The sequence below is a fragment of the Lutjanus erythropterus genome, chromosome 17 (genome assembly GCF_056507025.1).
Source record: "Lutjanus erythropterus isolate fLutEry1 chromosome 17, fLutEry1.hap2, whole genome shotgun sequence".
NCBI classification, from domain to species: domain Eukaryota; kingdom Metazoa; phylum Chordata; class Actinopteri; order Lutjaniformes; family Lutjanidae; genus Lutjanus; species Lutjanus erythropterus.
In genome coordinates, this window is record NC_139333.1 from 30,924,327 (window position 1) to 30,943,142 (window position 18,816).

Below are 18,816 nucleotides of genomic sequence, written 5' to 3' on the forward strand. Positions count from 1 at the left end.
AGGCTGTTATCCTGAGATCACAACTGAATTCAGTTATTTATCTTCAGATTATATTAAAATTAAAGGAACAGTTCACTCCAAAACCAAAAATAGATATTTTTTCCTCTTACATGTAGTACTATTTATAAATCTATATACTGTCTTCTCTCCAATGTAATGGAACTAGAGTCACTCCACTTGTGGTGCTCAAAGCACCAAAACTATATATTTGAGGGTGCTCCCATAGCTCAGTTGGTAGAGTGTTCACCCCATGTACTGAGGCTTTACTTTATATATATATATATATATATATATATATATATATATATATATATATATATATATATATATATATAATTCCACAGCACATTACACATATATAATTCCTGTTAATTCCACAGCAATGTCTCTTTCCAAAATTCTTGAGCTGGTCACTAAAAATAATACACAAACTTTGTTAGAGTAAAAAAAAAGTAGCTGCAGTAAATTCTACTGAAGAAAGAAAGTAGTTCCTTCATGAAACTTCTCACAACAGGGTGTGTGAAATATCTTGAGACATTGGTATTGAATTCAAATGTATTTTTGGTGCCTTGAGTAGCACAAACTATTTGGTATTTATTCCCATTATACTGGAGAGAAGGGAGAAATCTCTACAGCCAATATGTCCAAAACTCTGCAATTCACACCTCAATTTTTTTGTTGTTGTTGGATAAACAGCACCAGAGGACAGAAAAATATTTACTTTTGATTTGTGAATTGTCCCTTTAAGTTCATGGCGTTATTTAAGAATAATACTCTACATTAAATATGACCTTAAGACATTTAGATCAGTCATTCATCACAAGGAAACAGTCAGCTTTGTTAAGTTAATTATGATGTAAATAAAGAAATATACTGCATGACAGACATGATACATATGATTACTGAGAGAAAACAATGGCAAAATAATCACACACTGTGTTTTCAGATTCGTTGATATTTCAAACAGTGCAAAATAATTCAGTTTCAGCCTTACACACATATTCATATGTAATCATACAAATCTCCTTAAAAACCAGCAATAAAGTGGCAAAAGGCTGAACCAGCAAAAAACACAAAGTAATTTTAAAGCAGTGCAAAGTCAAAAACACAAATGGCACATAATTTCACAATCATCAAACAACAATGAAAAACAATAGTAATAGCAATCAGCAATATGTTCATTTTAATACTATTGATAACAGTGTATCGATGACAAATTAGCAACAACATGATCATTCTTATTCTAAATTGAAGAAACCTGGTTTTCTTTAACTGCATACTGATTTATTAAAAGCAGAAGGGGGTTGTTTTAAACTACTAACTAAAAAGTATTTTCCTAAAACTGATCACTGAAATGACCCAGGCCCATTTATAAATATATATTTTACGATAAATTCTGACAAACAAGTGCTGTACTCTGTGCTGAATTTAATACTGAGTATTATTCACTGTTTAAATTGGCACATGCTTAGTCACAGGAGACCCTGTCTTAAAAAAGAACCATACATTTATACTGTGTATTACTAAATTGTGTTGCCAAATACAATGGATGGATTGCTGTAATTCCCAAACTTAAAGGACCCCCTTTTTTTTTTTTTACCTTGCAGGGTAGTTGGATTCACAAGATCACGTCAGAATTATCTGATTGTGTCCACACCAAAAGAGGTGCAGCCAATCAGCATCCTAGGATGGACCACTGGCAGCTGCGGGTGTGGTTTTAAGAGTGACAACATCAAGAAGCATCCATAGAAGCGACTTGTCTCAAACAAACAATGGCGGCTCCTGAAGAGGTCAGTGTAGATTCTGTGATAGCATCAGTTTAACTGAAGGGTGTTTCTTCACTGAAAGAAGAAAAAAGAACACTGAAGGCTTTTCTTCATGCAAAAGATGTTTTCGCTATTCTTCTGATCAGCTTCAGCAAGAGTTTGATCTGACTGGTTGAAGTTAGCCTGTGTTCATCCAATCACCTGCCAGGTTTTTTTTGAAAGTGCCTGCCCTTTTGCAAACAGTTTCTAAGGACTTCATCCAAGATGGTTCTGTGTAACAAACCATCTGGTGTGTCAGGTTACTCTTTGATGAATGAACTGACAACACCTAAGTGGTATTTCATATGATATTCAATTAAATAAAACTACATAGCAGCTGATAAACTGCACAATCAACCCAAATAGTCAACACAATAACTGCAGGAAGTTTGTGCAACAAAAGCAATTTGGATGAATTTTGAGCACATTGTTTCATGTAAATGTTGCATCAGTGATGAGTTTTCCTGATATTTTAGAACCTTTTTATACAGTTCTCTGTCTGTATTATGTGTTTTTACATTTCTAACAATCATACATACTTAATGGGCTTCTGTCTTGACTTGAAGTGTTTTCTTCTTATTGTTCTATCAGCTCTTTGGTTGTTGTAACTGTGTACTTTTCTGTCGCAGGACGAAGTGCGAAGTCTGTGAAGCTTGTGTTCAGGTCTTCACTGTGTCCTTATCCTGTGAGATTTTTTTTACTTCATATCTTAAATATAAACTGAACTTGGATTCACACTTTTTCAATAATTTCTTATCTTTAGGTGTCAAAAGGGAAGGGAAGGTGTCGAAGGTATTTTCAACTCAAAAGGCTCAAAAGTCCAAGTGAAGTCACAAGTCAATGATGTGTCATTTTGATTTTGTCGAGTCGAGTCTCAAGTCATCGAATTCGTGACTAAACTCTAATTCTCTGTGGTATACTGTGGATATCTTGATCTTAGATCTTAGGCAGTGGAGCTGATCGCTGCCATTCTACACAAAGCTTGTGATTCCACCAGCAGCACTCCAGCGCGTCCCAGAAGCAGCTCTCAACTCTTTGAGTTTACTTTTGACGGATCCAGTCAGTTTTCAAAAAGACCCCGTGCAGACTCACAATCAAAGACAGACAAAGAGACTATTTTCCTACATAACCTGCTTATCCATGGTAGCAGCACAAAAAGCAAAGAAAGAGGACCTTATCAACAAAATCTGAGCAAGTAAAAACAATCAGATGGACAAAACGCTCTGCTGCTGAAACGCTGCTCGTGGGGACATGCAGCCGTACGCAGGACAGATCAAACCCGTGGCGCAGACGTGCCGTGCTCAGTGGAATCAACCAGTAACACGTGGGCATTTTGGGATGATTGATCATTCTTATGTTATAACAGTCAGTTTGTGATCAGTTCTTCAGTTAAAGTCCAGTGTGGCTCTACAAGAAACTCCCTCCCAGACTGAAGGGGGTGAACTTCTGGGCCTGCTGAGCTCCAATCTCAGCCACGTACAGGGCCCCTGTCTTCAGGTCCAGGTCCACCAAGTGGGGCTTCACTTCATCAGCCAGCTGGATCACACTGACCACTCTGCACTGGCCAATCAGACCCACCGGTGGGGCATCCAGCAGCGAGATCTGATTGGTGTTGAGCTGGACGACAACAAAGTACTTCTTATCCGGGGTCATGCGGACAGAGTAAGGCGCGTCCTCAGTGAAGCAGCTCCCCCATGTCCCCAGCCAGTCACCAGTGATGGAGTTAAACACCTGGATCCTCTTATTCCCCCGGTCAGCCACCCACACCCTCTGAGCGTTGTCAGCAGCCACGCTGTGAGGGATGTAGAATTGAGCCAGGCCTTGTCCTTTCTCTCCGTGCATCCACAACACCTCCTGCTCTTTGGACAGCTTGATGAGGCGGTTGTTCATCCCACCATCGCCATCCACGATGTACATCTCTCCAGAGTCGTGGACAAAGATCTCAGCTGGCTGGTCGAACTGCAGAGGGTCCAGCCCAGAGCCTGCCTGCCCCGGCGTACCAAGCACCTGACAAATACAAGAAACATTCACGCAATTTAGCTTCATTTGACTCTTCTGATTCTGTAACATCACACTAAACCAAGCTAGTGGAACCTGAAACAAGGACTTCTAGTGACTAATCAAGTCCTAGATAAAGCCATCACCTGCAGGAGCTTCCCAGATGGCGAGTACTGTTTGATGCAGTGGCCGTACGGACCGTTCCCCACGTCTGTGATCCACACAGTAGGGTTTGACGACGCAGCATCTGCTAAAAATATCCCATGTGGCATCTCCAGGGTGGTTGTGTTCCAGGACATAAGGAAATCTCCATCGGTGGTGAACACCAGCACCTTGGGCACATTGTCACCTGGGAGCAAAGCAAACCAAAAACATCAGGCATCACTATTTATATTAATTTGATTTTCACTTTTCAAGTTAAGTATAGCCAGTATTTTGGATTCCTGTGTTAGTTGCCAGGAATAATAAGAGAATAGGGAATGCAACCAAAGGAAATATAAATAATAACACTATTCTGCAAATTATTATTTTAAAGATCAAACAAGTCAAGTGTTTACCAAATCCAACATGTGATAGGTGATCATCCACAGACTCTGGTATGAGCTGTTTCAAGTAGGAACTATTTTCTTTCTACCAAGCTACTAGTTCCATCATACTGGAGAGAAGGCAGATGATCGATTCACAGATATTCATGAACTACACATTACCTGAATGATTAATTAATATAGGATCTCCCTGTCTGTTCTCTAGTAGCTCATCAATATTTACTATATAGTCATCCATTAGGAATTATTAGGCAAGTACTTATTAACGATTCACTTAGTGCACATTTTCAAATACAGGTAAACCTTCACAAATCACATTTTTAAATTCCAGGCATATAAATACACACAGATGTACTTGTGTTGTACACGTACATGTCTGTATGTATTTGCACACCTGGAGTCGTATTCCAAACTATTGATGGAACCTTTCCAATTGATTTGATCTATTAAACTGAAGGTAAAGGTCTTAAATACCAAACACACATGCTTTTACTAATATAACAAAAGATATATTTCCAGTACCCGAACGAATCAAAGCACAATGTGGATTTGCTCTAACTCAATAAACTGAGTTGTATTTATGTACCTCTCTGTGCTACATAGACCACACCAGCATATTGGTTGACAGCCACTCCGAACACCTCCCCGGTGAAGAGCTCCGGGTTCTTGGGCCAGCTCAGGTCCAGCTTGTAGAGCGGTCTGCCCAGCAGCTGGTAGTCGTGTCTCAGGCTGTGGCCGCCCGGCTGTTGGGTGCTGAATGTGCCGTACAACACCATCATGAGCACCACTAATGAAGCCATACTGGACGCTATCAGACACGTATGGCCTCTCTTCTTCATCAGCATCAGTCGATGTTTTGCTGCTGGCTCGTGTTGCGTTCAGTATCCTGCTTCAGTGACGTTTGCAAGAAATCTGTTTCAGTATTTTAACAGGAACCTGACTGAAGTCACCTGACGTTACATACACAGACACACAGCACATGTGATATCTGTTAAGATGTTGTCAAATTAAAAACCTGATAATTTAGATGTAATTTAAAACCCTCTAACCACATTCAGTGTAGATTTTACTTCCCGTTAAACGAAAACAAAACAGTGTGGCAAGTCGGACAAATCAACACAGAGCATTTCCGTTAAAACTATCAAAATAAAAGTATGCCTAGCGCCGTGTAATATTAAACGGTTTCTGTCCAGAGACATACCAGGACAGGTTGGTCTGGTCATAGGACCAGTAACTGTGGAGGACCGAAACTACCAAACATAAAAATAAGTGAATATATAATTAATCAATATTTAATTAATAAATAAAACTGAATAAATTCATGAATATGACACTAAATGCACCACATACTTGTAATAAACAATTAATAAGAACTGAATAAATTCCTATAAATCGACATTTCTGTTTTATTACTGTATTTACTTACCTTTGTATTAATTCCCCTATTTAATTTACTTTCCCATTTAATTTCCAAATTGATGTATTAATTTTTAATTTCTGTATTTCTGTATTTGATTCCCTGTGCATTTTCTCTCTTTCATAAACGTATTTATTTCTGTATTTTTCTTTTATATTTCTTAATGCCTTTCTACTTCATTATCTTTCTTGACTGACATTACAGATCAACTATACATATGACTATAAGGGAAATTCAGAAATAACTCAGGGAAACAAATAGGGAAAGGGGGAATGAAAAGGGAAAGTAATCCAGAAAAATATTTATTGGGATAGTAAATAAATGCGGAATTAATGTAAAAGTAGATCGTTTCAGAAGCTAATTGAAGCAGAACATCATTATGTGGGACATTTCAAATTAATTAATGCCTAGATTTATTTTTAATATTATTTTTGGTACATTAATTGGCATATTAATCTATTAATCAATTCATTTATTTAATTCTTTATTCAGTTTTGATTTTGGCTCTGCCCATCCTCCACAAGCAAGAAGTCAAGCTCAACGTGTGAATAAATTTTAAATGGACTAAGAAGAAACCCCACATACTGCAGTTCAAAATAGAAATCAAACACTAAATTAAATTCACCTCCGCTTTGTTATATATGTATATAGTTATTGTCCCATTTTGTTTTATAGACGAATTTTACACCTGGGTTATATTGTGTTTGTAGGTATGACTTAAACATGATACAATAAAGAAAAGGGAAGACAAACATCTGCGACTTCAACACCATTATTATTTTAAGGCTTTTAATTTGACAAGCCTTTTCTCTTTCCGGCATCTCGACGCAGCAAAACATATGACCCAAACGTACTGTAGAACGGCCGTGACGTCACGACGCGTTGACGCAGCTCTGGCTGTGGAGGCGACTGTGCTTCCCTGTTTTACTTGTAATTATTTGTCTCCAGATATTCAACTGCAGGTCGGATGACAGTGGGAGAGGGACAGAGACACCTTTCATGTAGTGTGAGACACCGAACAATCGACTCCATGGAGGTCGTGGACAGCCCGCTCAATCTCGTAAGTGTCGCTCTTGATGTTGCAATAACAGGCTAACGTTACTGGAGCTAACCAGAAGAGAGCAGGGGTTAGCTACATGAGCTAACAGCTCCCTCTGTAAGTTAACCGAGCTGCTAACCGCTCTGTTGTTTGTCCTGTTCGTGTTGTCGTCTGACAGCTTTGACATATTGTACAATGGACATGACACGTTGAGACAAGGCTCTGTCTCATTTGAATGTGTAGTATATTATTGTGAACTGTGACAGGCGAGTATGTTACTAGCTAGTTAACTTGTTTGCGAGGCCATTTGATAATAACTAGTGTGAACAGCTTATGTTAATATTCCATATGGCTACAGTGTCTCCAGCCTCAGTTACACACTGTACCAATGAGACAAAATGATACTTAAACACTAATATGTCTCGTTGTTATTAAGGACAATGACAGTGACACCTCCCTGAAAACAAGGCGCCTGATTTGAGTTCCAGCAGTTTTGTAATCATCATTATAATCAGTGCAAACAACACTACAGGGTTAGTGTTTGAAATAGCAGTTACAACTTCTACACAGAGGGATGGCTGACAAATGAAAGGAAAAAACAACATAAAGTCAAGATAAGATAAACAGTATTGATCTCACACAGGAGAAATCCACTTGTTAGAGTAACTCAAAGATCAAAAGTAGAAATAGAAAAGAATGAGTGATAAATAAAAGTAATAAAATAAAAACAACTATATACACCTTTCACTTTTACAGATATATGGATGTACACAATATTTGCACATGTTATAAAAAACAGATGTGTGGATCATTGTACAAAGAAAAAAAATATGTCACCCATAAAATGCTGCCCTGAAAAATGAATAAGGATGTATGATAAATAAGGGGTGTAAATCAAGTTTCTTCACAATACAATATTAAATTGATTCTTTTGACAACATTACAGTATCTGCCAATACCACAAAGACTCTGCAATTTTATGACTGAACTCTTCTTGGCGTTTGCAACACAGGGATGTCATGGGAATTTCACAATAAAAGCATGTCTTTAAGATACCCAATGGCAATTTTTTTGAAAAAGAATAAATGTGTGACATAAAAATTTTTAAGGCCCTGACTTAAAAATATTGTTTTCCACTTGAAAACAAGTAGACCACAACAAATGTGATCTTATTACAAATTTTAATGGTTTTTATTCAATAAAAATGAAAATTGCAATGCAAAAATGATCATTACCACTAATTGTATCACATATCACAGTCGTAATTTCAGTCAAAATAACATGACTTTTCTACCATATTGTTTAGCCCTAAAATGGATAATTGCACAGAGGTTTGGTTACAGGAAATGAAAGCAGGAAATTCATGGGATAGTTGCACAGTATTGATAGATATAATTGCACAGGATGATTGTACAGTAGAGATATAAAAGATTAACTGTTTGGACATATATTAAAGTAAAGGAGGTGGTCAACTTTATTGTCATTTATCATACATAATTATACATATCGTGAGATTCAGCATTTCTGCATTTAACCCAGTATTAGTAGTAGCTGATGTGCTGCGTCCAGGCAGCAACTCCAGCACATTGGGCAGAGGTACTGACTGGAGAATGGACCTATGTACGTGCAACATGCAACTCCACATAGAAAGGCCCTGCCTGAATTAGTGTCAGTGCTCACCACTGCACCACCATGCCATGCCAAAAACAAATATATAAAGAGACTAATACACATACAGTGTGCAAAAGAAGGATATATTATACAACATGATATAAATATATAAAATATAGATGTAAAAGTGGATCAGTAAGGAGGTTAGTTCATCATGATCCTCCAGGACAGCTTCAGTGTTCCTCGTCGGAACTCTGCTGGAAGGATGAAGACAGTTCTCTCAGATATGAAATGTAAGATATTCTCTCTATCATAGAACTGAACATCAGAAAAAAGAAATCTCTGCTTGTCACACTTGCCACTGCTTTGAAGGTATTTCCGGAAACATCAGGATAAAAATATTCTGCACATTCTTTTCTTAGTTGTAATTCTATTTCCTAATCCAAACAACTGTCTTGCCAGATTTGAGTACTTTCATACAAAATTGTATGTTTTTATTTTTGTCTGTTATAGTAGACAACATGCAGGGGCAAAGAGAAGGGGGGTATGACATGCAGCAAGCATGCATGCTGGTCTCCAGCTGAACCGTGGACACTGATGTTGTATGTGTGCCTCTCAACCACTCAAGCAGCAAGACATTCTAAAATACATATTTTAATCCAGATGGTTTGCAGAGTCTTTGAGGAAATACCTTTAAAAACACTGAGAATCCTGGTTACCCCATGCAACCCTGTGAAGGGGTAAGTGGGTGTAGATAATGGATGGATGGAAAGCAGGATGTTTAGCTCCGTGCTTTTAATGTCATGTTTTACGAGAAGCACAAAGTGGAACTAACGTGTTACTCCAAAACCTCCCATAGGTTCAGTTGGGTTGAGATCTGCCATGACATATGAGTCACATCCTTTTCACTCGTGAGCCCTCGTGCACTGAGGGTGTGTTTTAATCCTTTTTCTGAAGCACCTACTTTTCCTCCTGCCATCTTTAACCAAAATTGAGGTCAACTGGGCCTGTTCAGCATTTTTATACTGCACCTGTCACAGAATATTATGGGATGTTAATTGCTCATAAGTGTCATTTCTGACATTTTATAGACCAACCAATTATCAATTAATCTAGAAAATAATCGATAGATTAATCAGTGAGGAAAATAATCATTACTTGCAGCCCTTCGGAAAATGCAGTGTACACAAATTTTTTCACACTAGGCCTGACGATTTTAATAAGAATATTCAAAATCAAGTACATTTGTTCTAGCAAAATATGGCTGCAACTATTTCCATGATGTGTGTAGACAAGAGGCCAAAATTACAGGAAAATATTTGTTTTCAGAAATATCAGTATTTGTGTAGACTAGAGCTGCAATTATTAGTTGATAAGTCAATTGAAAAAAATAAGCAGGTTATATTATTATGATAATTGATTAATCATTTCAGTCACTGGTTCTAGCTTCTTAAATGTGAGGATTTGCTTCTCTTCATCATTTATGACATAAATGAGGGACCTTTGGGTTTCAGAACAAAGAAGCAATTTGAAGACATTACTTTGGGTTCTGGCAAAGCCCTGGTAGACTAGACTAGACTAAACCTAACCACTGACTGTGCTCTTTGTATTCTGTGTTTTTGATTCACTTGTCTTTATGTAAATCTCTCTCCACCCCTCTCTCTTCCCTCCATGTGTCTGCCTCTCTTCAGGCTCATCAGCAGTGCAGGAAGGCAGACCGTCTGCTAGCAGCTGGAAAGTATGAAGAGGCCATCTCCTGCCATGGAAAAGCAGCAGGTGAGTTCTGTGACACGTATGATACAGTGGACTACACTTGATACAGAACTACTCTTTTAGAGTCAATGAACCCATCCTCATGTCAAGGTTTTCAGTGTTCTGTTTTTGAAGTGAAACAGTGATTCTGTGGGTGAAGTCATCTGGCTGGGGACTGTGTCCTCAAATGAAAGACAACACCAGAACCTCATGATCATTCTTTCATTTCCAATCCAATGCATAGAACCAACATAACAAACGATGTGTCACAGTCCTAACATTCTGACTGCAGTCCGTGCATTAAGCTGCATATCTTATAGAATGACTGCATATTACAGAATTCATTGTGTAAGCTGTACAGTATGTTTTAGAAGTCTTATGGGTTGCCTGTGTTTTGGGGAAAAAATGCAGCCTCTAGACTCAGAGGAAGAGGCAAGAGGCTTATGTTACTCAACTTTCTGTCTCTGTCTCTCTCCCAGATCTTTTGACTGATGCAATGAAGACAACAGAGTGTGATCAGGTGAGACACTCCAGTGTGCCTCTGTGCGTGTGCGAATTCTATGAACTAGTGCAGCTCTTCTGTTCTGCACCATTCTTGCATTACCTTGACTGAAAATAAAGTTCTGTTTAACACAGCCTTCACTCAGGTTATCTGTATCCTACAGCAGCACTGCAGCCAAGAGTGCTTGAGAGAGAAGTTAACTAATATCAAAACCAGAACATTGGCCTGCAATACCACCCTACTGAAATCCCAGAGAATTATCTGTTAACTGAGTGCTTGGTCTAAAACCTCTGAAGCAGAAGTGTGTAATGTCCACACAGCTCCCTCAGCTAGAGGATGTATGCAAGTGGCAAATTCACCATATTACATACACTGTGTACGTTCACTATGCGCAATAAACAGAATAAACTCACAGTGTCTAAAAATTCACACCTATTTTCTTTTTTAAACAGAAAAATACAACTGTACACACACTGAATTCTTGTTTCTCTGTTTTACCAGACTAAGACAAGCTTAATAGGCTCATCAAATCGATGTAAAACACACTTCATTCAAACAAGACAGAAAAACATAAAACTCAATAAAAGTGTCTTTGTTAGTCTGTCCACTCTTCTCACACTGTGAAAAGAGTGTAAAACGTCTGACTCTGCAGGGTGTTTCCTTCTCACTCCTCATGAATGGGCATTGAGACCTAGTTCCATTTTAGAAGCTGTTTTAAAGTTAGAATTTCATTGACATAAGAAATTGGATTTTCAATTCCGTTCTTGAGTCCTTGCACGAATGCATGTATGGTTGGTCTGCACACACCAGTTCGTTCTGCTTCTTTACAGGATTCAACATTAAAATTGGAGTCTTATTTCTGTTTTTTGAAGTAGAGATTATTCACTATGAAAGGCATCCCTTGCCTCTCTTTGGAAACCCCAACTGTAGTGGTGAAATGTACAAGTCTCCTCTCTCATGGTGTCAAACTAAAAGGTCTCCAAAGCAGCACAAAAATAACAATTACCAACATGAACCACCATTTTGTGAACAACCACGTCATCAACGCTAACAGAATGTAGCAGCTGCACATTAAAAGCACCAACAAATTGTAACATTTGTATTTTGGAACATAAAATAATCAACTTAAATTCTCAGCAATGCATCATGGGCTGTGTCTCAACATTGTGTCTGTAGTACATGTGAACCTCACAATGGTTGAATGAAGCCATGAACATTAAACAAGCCTCCCAGATCCATCAATAGTTCTCACCACTGAAGTTCAGTTCCAGCCTCATGTAATCCCACATATAATACCAATAGTAATACTAATAATAATGATAATAACAGACCTACTTTTTTCCACAAAGAAAATCCACAGGAGTTGAAGAATCGGCTCGATAAGCAGAACCTCCTCACCCAGCTCAGATCACTCATGGTCCGGCTGAGTGTGTGTGTACTGTGCTGCTGGACGAGAGGAGTGGCTGTCACTCTGCAGACCATTACATTAGCAAAATAATATGACAAACATTGCCCAAAAATCTGCCCAAAAACAACTGGCTGTGGATTCAGCCCATCGTCAATAGGTGATATATTCGTCCAGTCGCCCAAATCGATCATATACTTTGGGTTTTCAGCCAAATTAATGCTTTTGAGATGTCTAATCCAGCAAAAGGAGATGGAATAATGTTTTGAGTGGAGTATGTGTTATTATTTTTGTAACACAGTGGTATTATATTGTCACTGTAACAAACAAACAAAAAATACTGTGATATAAATTTGAGGTCATATTGCCCAGCACTACTTTACAGACAAGGCTGCACACTGCCAGACATTGAGTTTTAACCTTGTTACAGTTTGATGTGAGTGCTGTGGCTGGTGTTGATTCTCTGTGTCCTCAGGCTCGTCTGTCCATGGAGCTGCAGAGGGACAGTCATATCAAACAGCAGCGACTCATCCAAGAGCGCTGGAAGAGAGAAGCTCGTCGGGAGGCAACAAAGTCCCGACCTGCCCCGGCGCAGCCGTCCGGCGGCCCGACCCTCCTCACTCAAACCCAGTCCACAGGCCAGTTCCAGCCCCACGGCCCCACAGGCCTCGCAGAGCGCGGAGGACTCAGGGAGAGAGAGTACGACACCCTTCTGTACCAGCTCCAGACACGACAGACTGGAGGCAGTCAGCCTTTGACTCCACCGTGCCCTGGAGCAAAGGCCGCCAAAGACGACAAAACTCGCCTGGAAGAACAACAGACCACCATCGAGGACCTACGGCGCCTGGTCGACCACCTGATTGACGAAAACCAGCGGCTGGCGGCCGACAACGAGCGGCTACTGTCAGAGAACGCCCGGCTGCGCTCCGAGGCGGTGGAGGCAGCAGACTTTGTGGAGCGTTCGGAGCTCTGGGTGCTCCCGCAGGCAGGAGGTGCTATGGGAACAGGGGGTGGGCAGGAGAGGAAGAGCACGGGGAAGGGGAAGGAGATCGCAATCCCCCAGCTGCCCCCGTTGGAGATGCCGGCTCAGGAAGACCTGTGTCTGGATGACCTGCCGGCTCTGGAGCTGCCAGAGGACATCCAGAATGAACTGCAGGAGCTACTGGACAGGGACAAACTGTGATCAGAGACATGTCTCTCACACACTAACACACACACAGAAGGCACCAGGGTTCCACCAATATGGCTTTTGAGTTTGGATGTCGGAAATGTTTGACATCTGAATCCCACAGCTGTGTGTGATCAGACTTCTGCTCAAGTTAAAGGTGGACAGAGCGACCATTCCCCCTCTCTGCACTAATAACAACAATACAGGTGCAACAAAACCAATATCAGCACGAGGGAGATGTCAGTCAGTCTCATCCAGGCTTGAGAGGAGGTCTAATCACACAGATTATACCACAAATACAAAACAGTCTGAGTCAGAGATAAAGGAGTAGTTCACCCACAGGTAACGTTAGTTGGAACTTCAGTGAGGTTGTATGTCAGTGAGCTCTGAATCAGCAAACAGCTGAAACTGTGAAGTTAGTCACATGTCCATTCTTGGCCTTTTTCACAGCTTTCAGACACATCTCACCATCCTCCTCTGTGTTATCATATCATTAAAGACCCATATTTGATGACAGCTGAGCTCTATCCATGGCAACTGAGCAACGACCGTGAGATGCAGTTGATAGCGAGGAGGTGGATGTTAATATTCACTGAACAAAACATATTTTCCACAGTGTTCGCAGCATAATTTAAGTGTTCTGAAGCTAAATGATAGAGCTTTTTCATAAAGCTGGGGCTGTAACCAATGATTATTTTCAATGTCAGCTAATCTGTCAATCATTTTGATTCATTGATTAGTTCTTTGGTCCATAAAATGTCAGAAAATGTTGATCAGTTGCCCAAAGCTCAAAGATGACATCCTCACGTTTTTTTTTTTTCGCAGAGGACTAAAGAAGCCAGAAAATATTCACATATGTGAAGCTGAAATCAGTTTTTCTTTTTGTTTTCTTTTTTTTTGTTAATAACTCAAAATCATTAATCAACTATCAAAATAGTTTATGGCTGCAACTAAGGACTAATTTCATGGTTGATTAATCTGATGATTATTTTCTCAATTAACCATTTCTGATTACTTTCATCATCAGTTAATCTGTGGACCATTGTTTTGATCAACTGATTAGTTGTTTTGTCCGTGAAAACTTCAGAAGATGGAGAAAAATATTGATCCGTGTTTCCCAAAGCCCAAGATGACACTGGAAAAAAAACACGGAAAATAAGAAGCTAGAATCAGAGAATTTTGACTTTTTTCTTAAAAAATTACTCAAGGCAATTAATCGATTATCAAAATATTTGACGAATAAATAAGAGATTAATAAACGGTTATTCAGTTAATCATTGCAGCTCTAAAATAGTTTGCATTTCATTTAATAGTTAACTAATTGAGTAATCAACTAATTGTTGAAGGTCTACATAAGTAAATGATGGACATAATATTTTTGCATTTTATTGAAATGTCAGTACAATAGCAACATATAATGATTTTGAAACTTGCTGGAAATATTACATTTAGCTGAGAGAATAGAGAAAAACAAGCACATGAAGACCTCAGTGTCTCTGTAGGACAGACAGCCAATGGCTGCAGTGAGATATTAGTGGAAAGGTCTTAATTACTTTTTAATTTAGTAAATATTTATTTAGCAACAATATAACATTGTTTTACGGTCACGTTTTTGTTTAAATTCATGTTATTCCAAATGTCAGTGTGATTTTTCTTCTTACCCTTTTACCTACTTGACTATTTTCTTTGTCTGGTGAATTCATGTTCTTGAAAGACAATAGCAGATAATCATGTAATCAGAGACCTCTTAGCAAAATAGTTCAGTTTCAGAGCACTTAATATGCTGCTGGAGCTGTTTGGAGCACAGCTCTGGTTCTTTTCTGTGATTCGGTCCTTTGAACAGCACCAACACACTCACCTGATGTTACACTGACATACACACTCCACCCTGGAGAACAGCTAACTGTGGATGAACTGCTCCTACAGGGCGTCTTTGGAAGTACTCAGCACTAACCTGACTGCCTGTTAACAATGCCAGAGGTATTGGTCTAACCGTGCCACACACACACACACACACACACACACACGTATAGATCAGGATCATGTGCAGCGTGATTCAGACAGAGAAGCATATTGCTGTTGTTGAGGAAAAACTACTTTGCTGCATTTTTTTATTTTAGCGTACTTGAATTAAAGGCTTCAAAGATCATTTGTGTGTGTAGTGATTTTTTTTTAATGACATGGTTGACAGTGAGAGAATAAGGACTCTGTCTGATTTTCTTGCAGACTGGCGTTTTTGTGCAACAACAGCAATATAATAACACACAAAGACAAACACACAGAGACTGATAGCATGAATAAAAGCAGAAGTTAATGGGAATGAAGGCTGAAGCACAGACAGGTGACAGAGACCTGCAGACACATCCAGTCACTGCCTGTTCACACTGTGAGCAAACAGGTTCATTAGTCGATGTGTTCTTACAGGCTGGTGTGTGATATTTGCTGTTTAGATCATGTCTTTCATTATGCTGTCAGATAAAATGATCATACCAGTGTTTTTGCCTGTTTTAGCCTTTTTGCTTCAGTTGTGAGGATTTTCTGATTCTCTGTGTTTCATATCATTTTAAAGTGAATAATTGTGTGTTTTGGTCTGTAACAAGTAATGCAAAGATCTTTGTCTTCTTTGGTTTCAGGAAATCTTGATAGAGACAAACTATTTTCAGAGCAAAAGATTAATTATTAATGAAGAAAATAACTGGCAGATTAATAATGAAATAGTTAGTTGCAGCCTACTTGGTAGAGTGACATGGTCCATCACATCATGTGACAGTGTAGTTGTAGAGTTATACTGCTTTAAACTGAATTAACAGTCAAGGTGACATGTCAAACATGTGCAAAGTAAATTTTCATACCTTACAGAGCCTGGCTGATACTGGCTTTTTGGGGCCCATGTTGATACAGGTAGTAGGAGGTAAAATAATTTTGATATTGATATACAGGCCCATATTTTTTATTTATGCATATGTATAAAATGCCAAATGAGATCAGCACATTGAGTAAACAGTAAACTTTCACTGGATTTTTTTATAACTAGAAATGCGGCTGCAGCTAATGACTTTTTTCATAGTTGACTGATCGTCGATTATTTTCTTGATAAACAATTAATAGTGGTTTGTTTTAAAATGTCAGAAAATGGTGAAAAATGCCGATCACTGTTTCCAAAAGCCCAAGATGATGTCCTCAAATGTCTTGTTTTGTCCACAACCCAAAGATATTCAGTTTACAGTCTCAGAAGAGTAAAAAAAAAAAAAAAAAATCACATTTAAAAAGCGGAAGTCTTGAAAATTTTGACTTTCTGTCTTAAAAAAAAATATTTGAACCAGTTAATCGATTATCAAAATATTTGGTGATTGATTTAATAATCAATTAACTGTTGCAGCTCTGACTATAAACAACAATAAAAACACAAATAGAACAACTTGACTTAAGAAAATGGATCAGATATACGTACATAAAATGCTGGCTATGAATAAAACCAAAACAAAAAAATAGAAGATAACAAGAAACATTTGGATCTGTAAAAGAAAAACAATGGTGTACAACGTATACATTAATACCTATGTAGACTTGTATAGCTGTGCTAAGCCAATATTAGCCTGATAATATCCCCTAACTAATATATATGTCTGGCTTTAATTCCCAATGTGAATCATTGAAAATCAGCTGCCTGGATGCTGAAGAAGCACAATTAGATGTTGGAAGTTGGTCAGCATTAATTAATGTAAAAGGACTAAAACATGCAAAAACACAGGTGTGGTTCTGTTAAAGCTGCATTAATCAGTTTCTCTTTACTTGGGGGTAAAGAACTCCAGAACGAGTCGATAGATTGTAAATCTGTTTTGGCTGCTGTGTTCGCAAACCAGACACAGAACAACATTATCATTCATTTAAAGTGTTATTTCTGGCCATCTGATGATGATTAGTCCATTCACTGTTAGCTCTGTTTTTGGTCTCCACCAGCACCTGAGAGAATTATCTGTCTCTTTAGCTGCTGAATGCCCCACCAGCTCATCTCTAACTGTGTCAGCTCGGTGCAGTTAGTCATGCTGAGAAAGCACAGACTGAACCGTACAGTCAGTGTGCTGTAAAAAAAAAACAAAAAAACACAGTCCTGCAGAGTTGCTGATAATTATCTCTGGACTCATCCCTGTGAGCCTTACCTGTAACATCATGACAACATTTGATTTGTTGTTAATATAAAACACAACTGTTCATTAATGCAGCTTTAACTGAACTGAGCATTAATCTGTAGCAGTAACAACTGTGAAACTGATGTGATCAGCAGCCTTTCTAATGAAGATATGTGATTGGCTGTTGGCACAAAGGAAAGAAAAGAACTTGAGGCAACTTGTTGCCTGTGTTGCTCACAGTCTGACTGTTTGTGGCCTGTGCATGCACACACTATCACATACTTTGAGGCATTTGTACAAACTCATGGACTCACACTCAGAACTGTGTATTTCCTTACTGGAACAATAATGATATGCAGAACTGTCTGCAAACAGGACATTGTGCTGCGTTCACGACCTATGCAAAACGTGACAGATCCACATTTCCAACAAAAATATAAATACTCAAATAGTGTTTACCCTACATTTCATCTGTTCAATACTAAAATACATGTACGTGTCAGCATTAAGATGGACCCTAATGCTGACATGGTGGCTACTGTAGAAGATGTTTTCTTTTTAGACAAAGCTAAATAATTTTCATCACTTCTGATCACAGCTCTTGAACACTATGACAGGATGAAGCTTTGCTGCATGTTTGTTATCACTGACATGATAGTGTTTGATTTCCTGTGGAATATTTCACATAATCAATGTGTGTTAAATGTAAAAAGGTAAATGAGGAGCTACAGACTTCTACATTCATGGACTCTTGAATTCAGATGTGTGAATAACTGTCTGGTTGGTTTGATTATCATTCTCATAGGACGTGAATGCAGCATTACCACTTCATACAGCTAAAGGGAGTCACTTCTCACTTTTGATCATCAGAGTACAAACTGAAAGCTTAAACTGCCGGCTGGCCGGCTAGCATTAATCAAAGTAGCCGCAACAGCTTCAGCGACCCTCCAACACTCTGAACCTTCTCAACAAACCCAACCCGTGCCTTGGACAACTTTCTGTATTGAGGTGGCAGTCACATCTTTGGATCTACAGATGGACCGGAGCAGTTTGACTGAATGTCTGATGGATGGTTCATCAAACTGTCAAACAGACACTGACTGAAAACAACAGTTCTGAAGTCATCTCAGCTCCTCTGAGTGCAGCTGGCTCTAAATAAAGCCCACATCTGCATATAGCAGAATATGTATCCAATGATGTTTTACCATGGGCCCTGTAGAGCCCGTGAACCACACTGTGCCAGGTCCTGATCATGTGTTTCCACTGTGGCCTCGCAGCAGGAGGTAACTATTCTTACTGTGGCCTTCTGATCCTACTTGGTAGCAGAGTTGACAGAAGCTGACCTGTGAACATCTCTGCCATCAAACCAAAGCTGTGGATGCAATCAGTGGAGTCACACATTCATAATATGTTTCTATCTGGTATTTTACATGAGGTACTATTC

The 18,816-nt window shown here is 38.9% G+C and overlaps 2 protein-coding genes across 2 annotated transcripts; one reads left to right on the forward strand and one right to left on the reverse strand.

Annotated features, from left to right (window-relative positions):
* Positions 1-2,757: 2,757 nt before the first annotated feature.
* Positions 2,758-5,472, reverse strand: LOC146312507 (NHL repeat-containing protein 3-like). The gene is made up of 3 exons (XM_084740892.1): positions 4,935-5,472; positions 3,950-4,152; positions 2,758-3,812 (listed from the first exon to the last, which is right to left on the reverse strand). Exons 1-3 carry the CDS (start codon positions 5,191-5,193, stop codon positions 3,213-3,215), a joined length of 1,062 nt encoding a protein of 353 aa, XP_084597018.1. The 5' UTR covers positions 5,194-5,472; the 3' UTR covers positions 2,758-3,212.
* Positions 5,473-6,635: 1,163 nt separating this feature from the next.
* Positions 6,636-13,742, forward strand: nrbf2b (nuclear receptor binding factor 2b). Its single transcript, XM_084740867.1, has 4 exons — positions 6,636-6,825; positions 10,107-10,191; positions 10,647-10,687; positions 12,550-13,742. The coding sequence occupies exons 1-4, from the start codon at positions 6,733-6,735 to the stop codon at positions 13,255-13,257; spliced, it is 927 nt and encodes a 308-aa protein (XP_084596993.1). The 5' UTR covers positions 6,636-6,732; the 3' UTR covers positions 13,258-13,742.
* The last annotated feature ends 5,074 nt before the right edge of the window (positions 13,743-18,816 follow it).

What these genes read in the sequence shown, in the direction of transcription:
- LOC146312507 (XM_084740892.1), bottom strand. Translation starts at nt 5,193, where the DNA reads ATGCTGATGAAGAAGAGAGGCCATACGTGTCTGATAGCGTCCAGTATG. An exon ending in GGTCTATGTAGCACAGAGAG is followed by an intron (nt 4,153 to 4,934) that starts GTACATAAATAC and finishes CTTTGCTCCCAG; the next exon opens with GTGACAATGTGCCCAAGGTG. An exon ending in CATCTGGGAAGCTCCTGCAG is followed by an intron (nt 3,813 to 3,949) that starts GTGATGGCTTTA and finishes TGTATTTGTCAG; the next exon opens with GTGCTTGGTACGCCGGGGCA.
- nrbf2b (XM_084740867.1), top strand. Translation starts at nt 6,733, where the DNA reads ATGACAGTGGGAGAGGGACAGAGACACCTTTCATGTAGTGTGAGACAC. An exon ending in TGGACAGCCCGCTCAATCTC is followed by an intron (nt 6,826 to 10,106) that starts GTAAGTGTCGCT and finishes GCCTCTCTTCAG; the next exon opens with GCTCATCAGCAGTGCAGGAA. An exon ending in CTGCCATGGAAAAGCAGCAG is followed by an intron (nt 10,192 to 10,646) that starts GTGAGTTCTGTG and finishes TCTCTCTCCCAG; the next exon opens with ATCTTTTGACTGATGCAATG.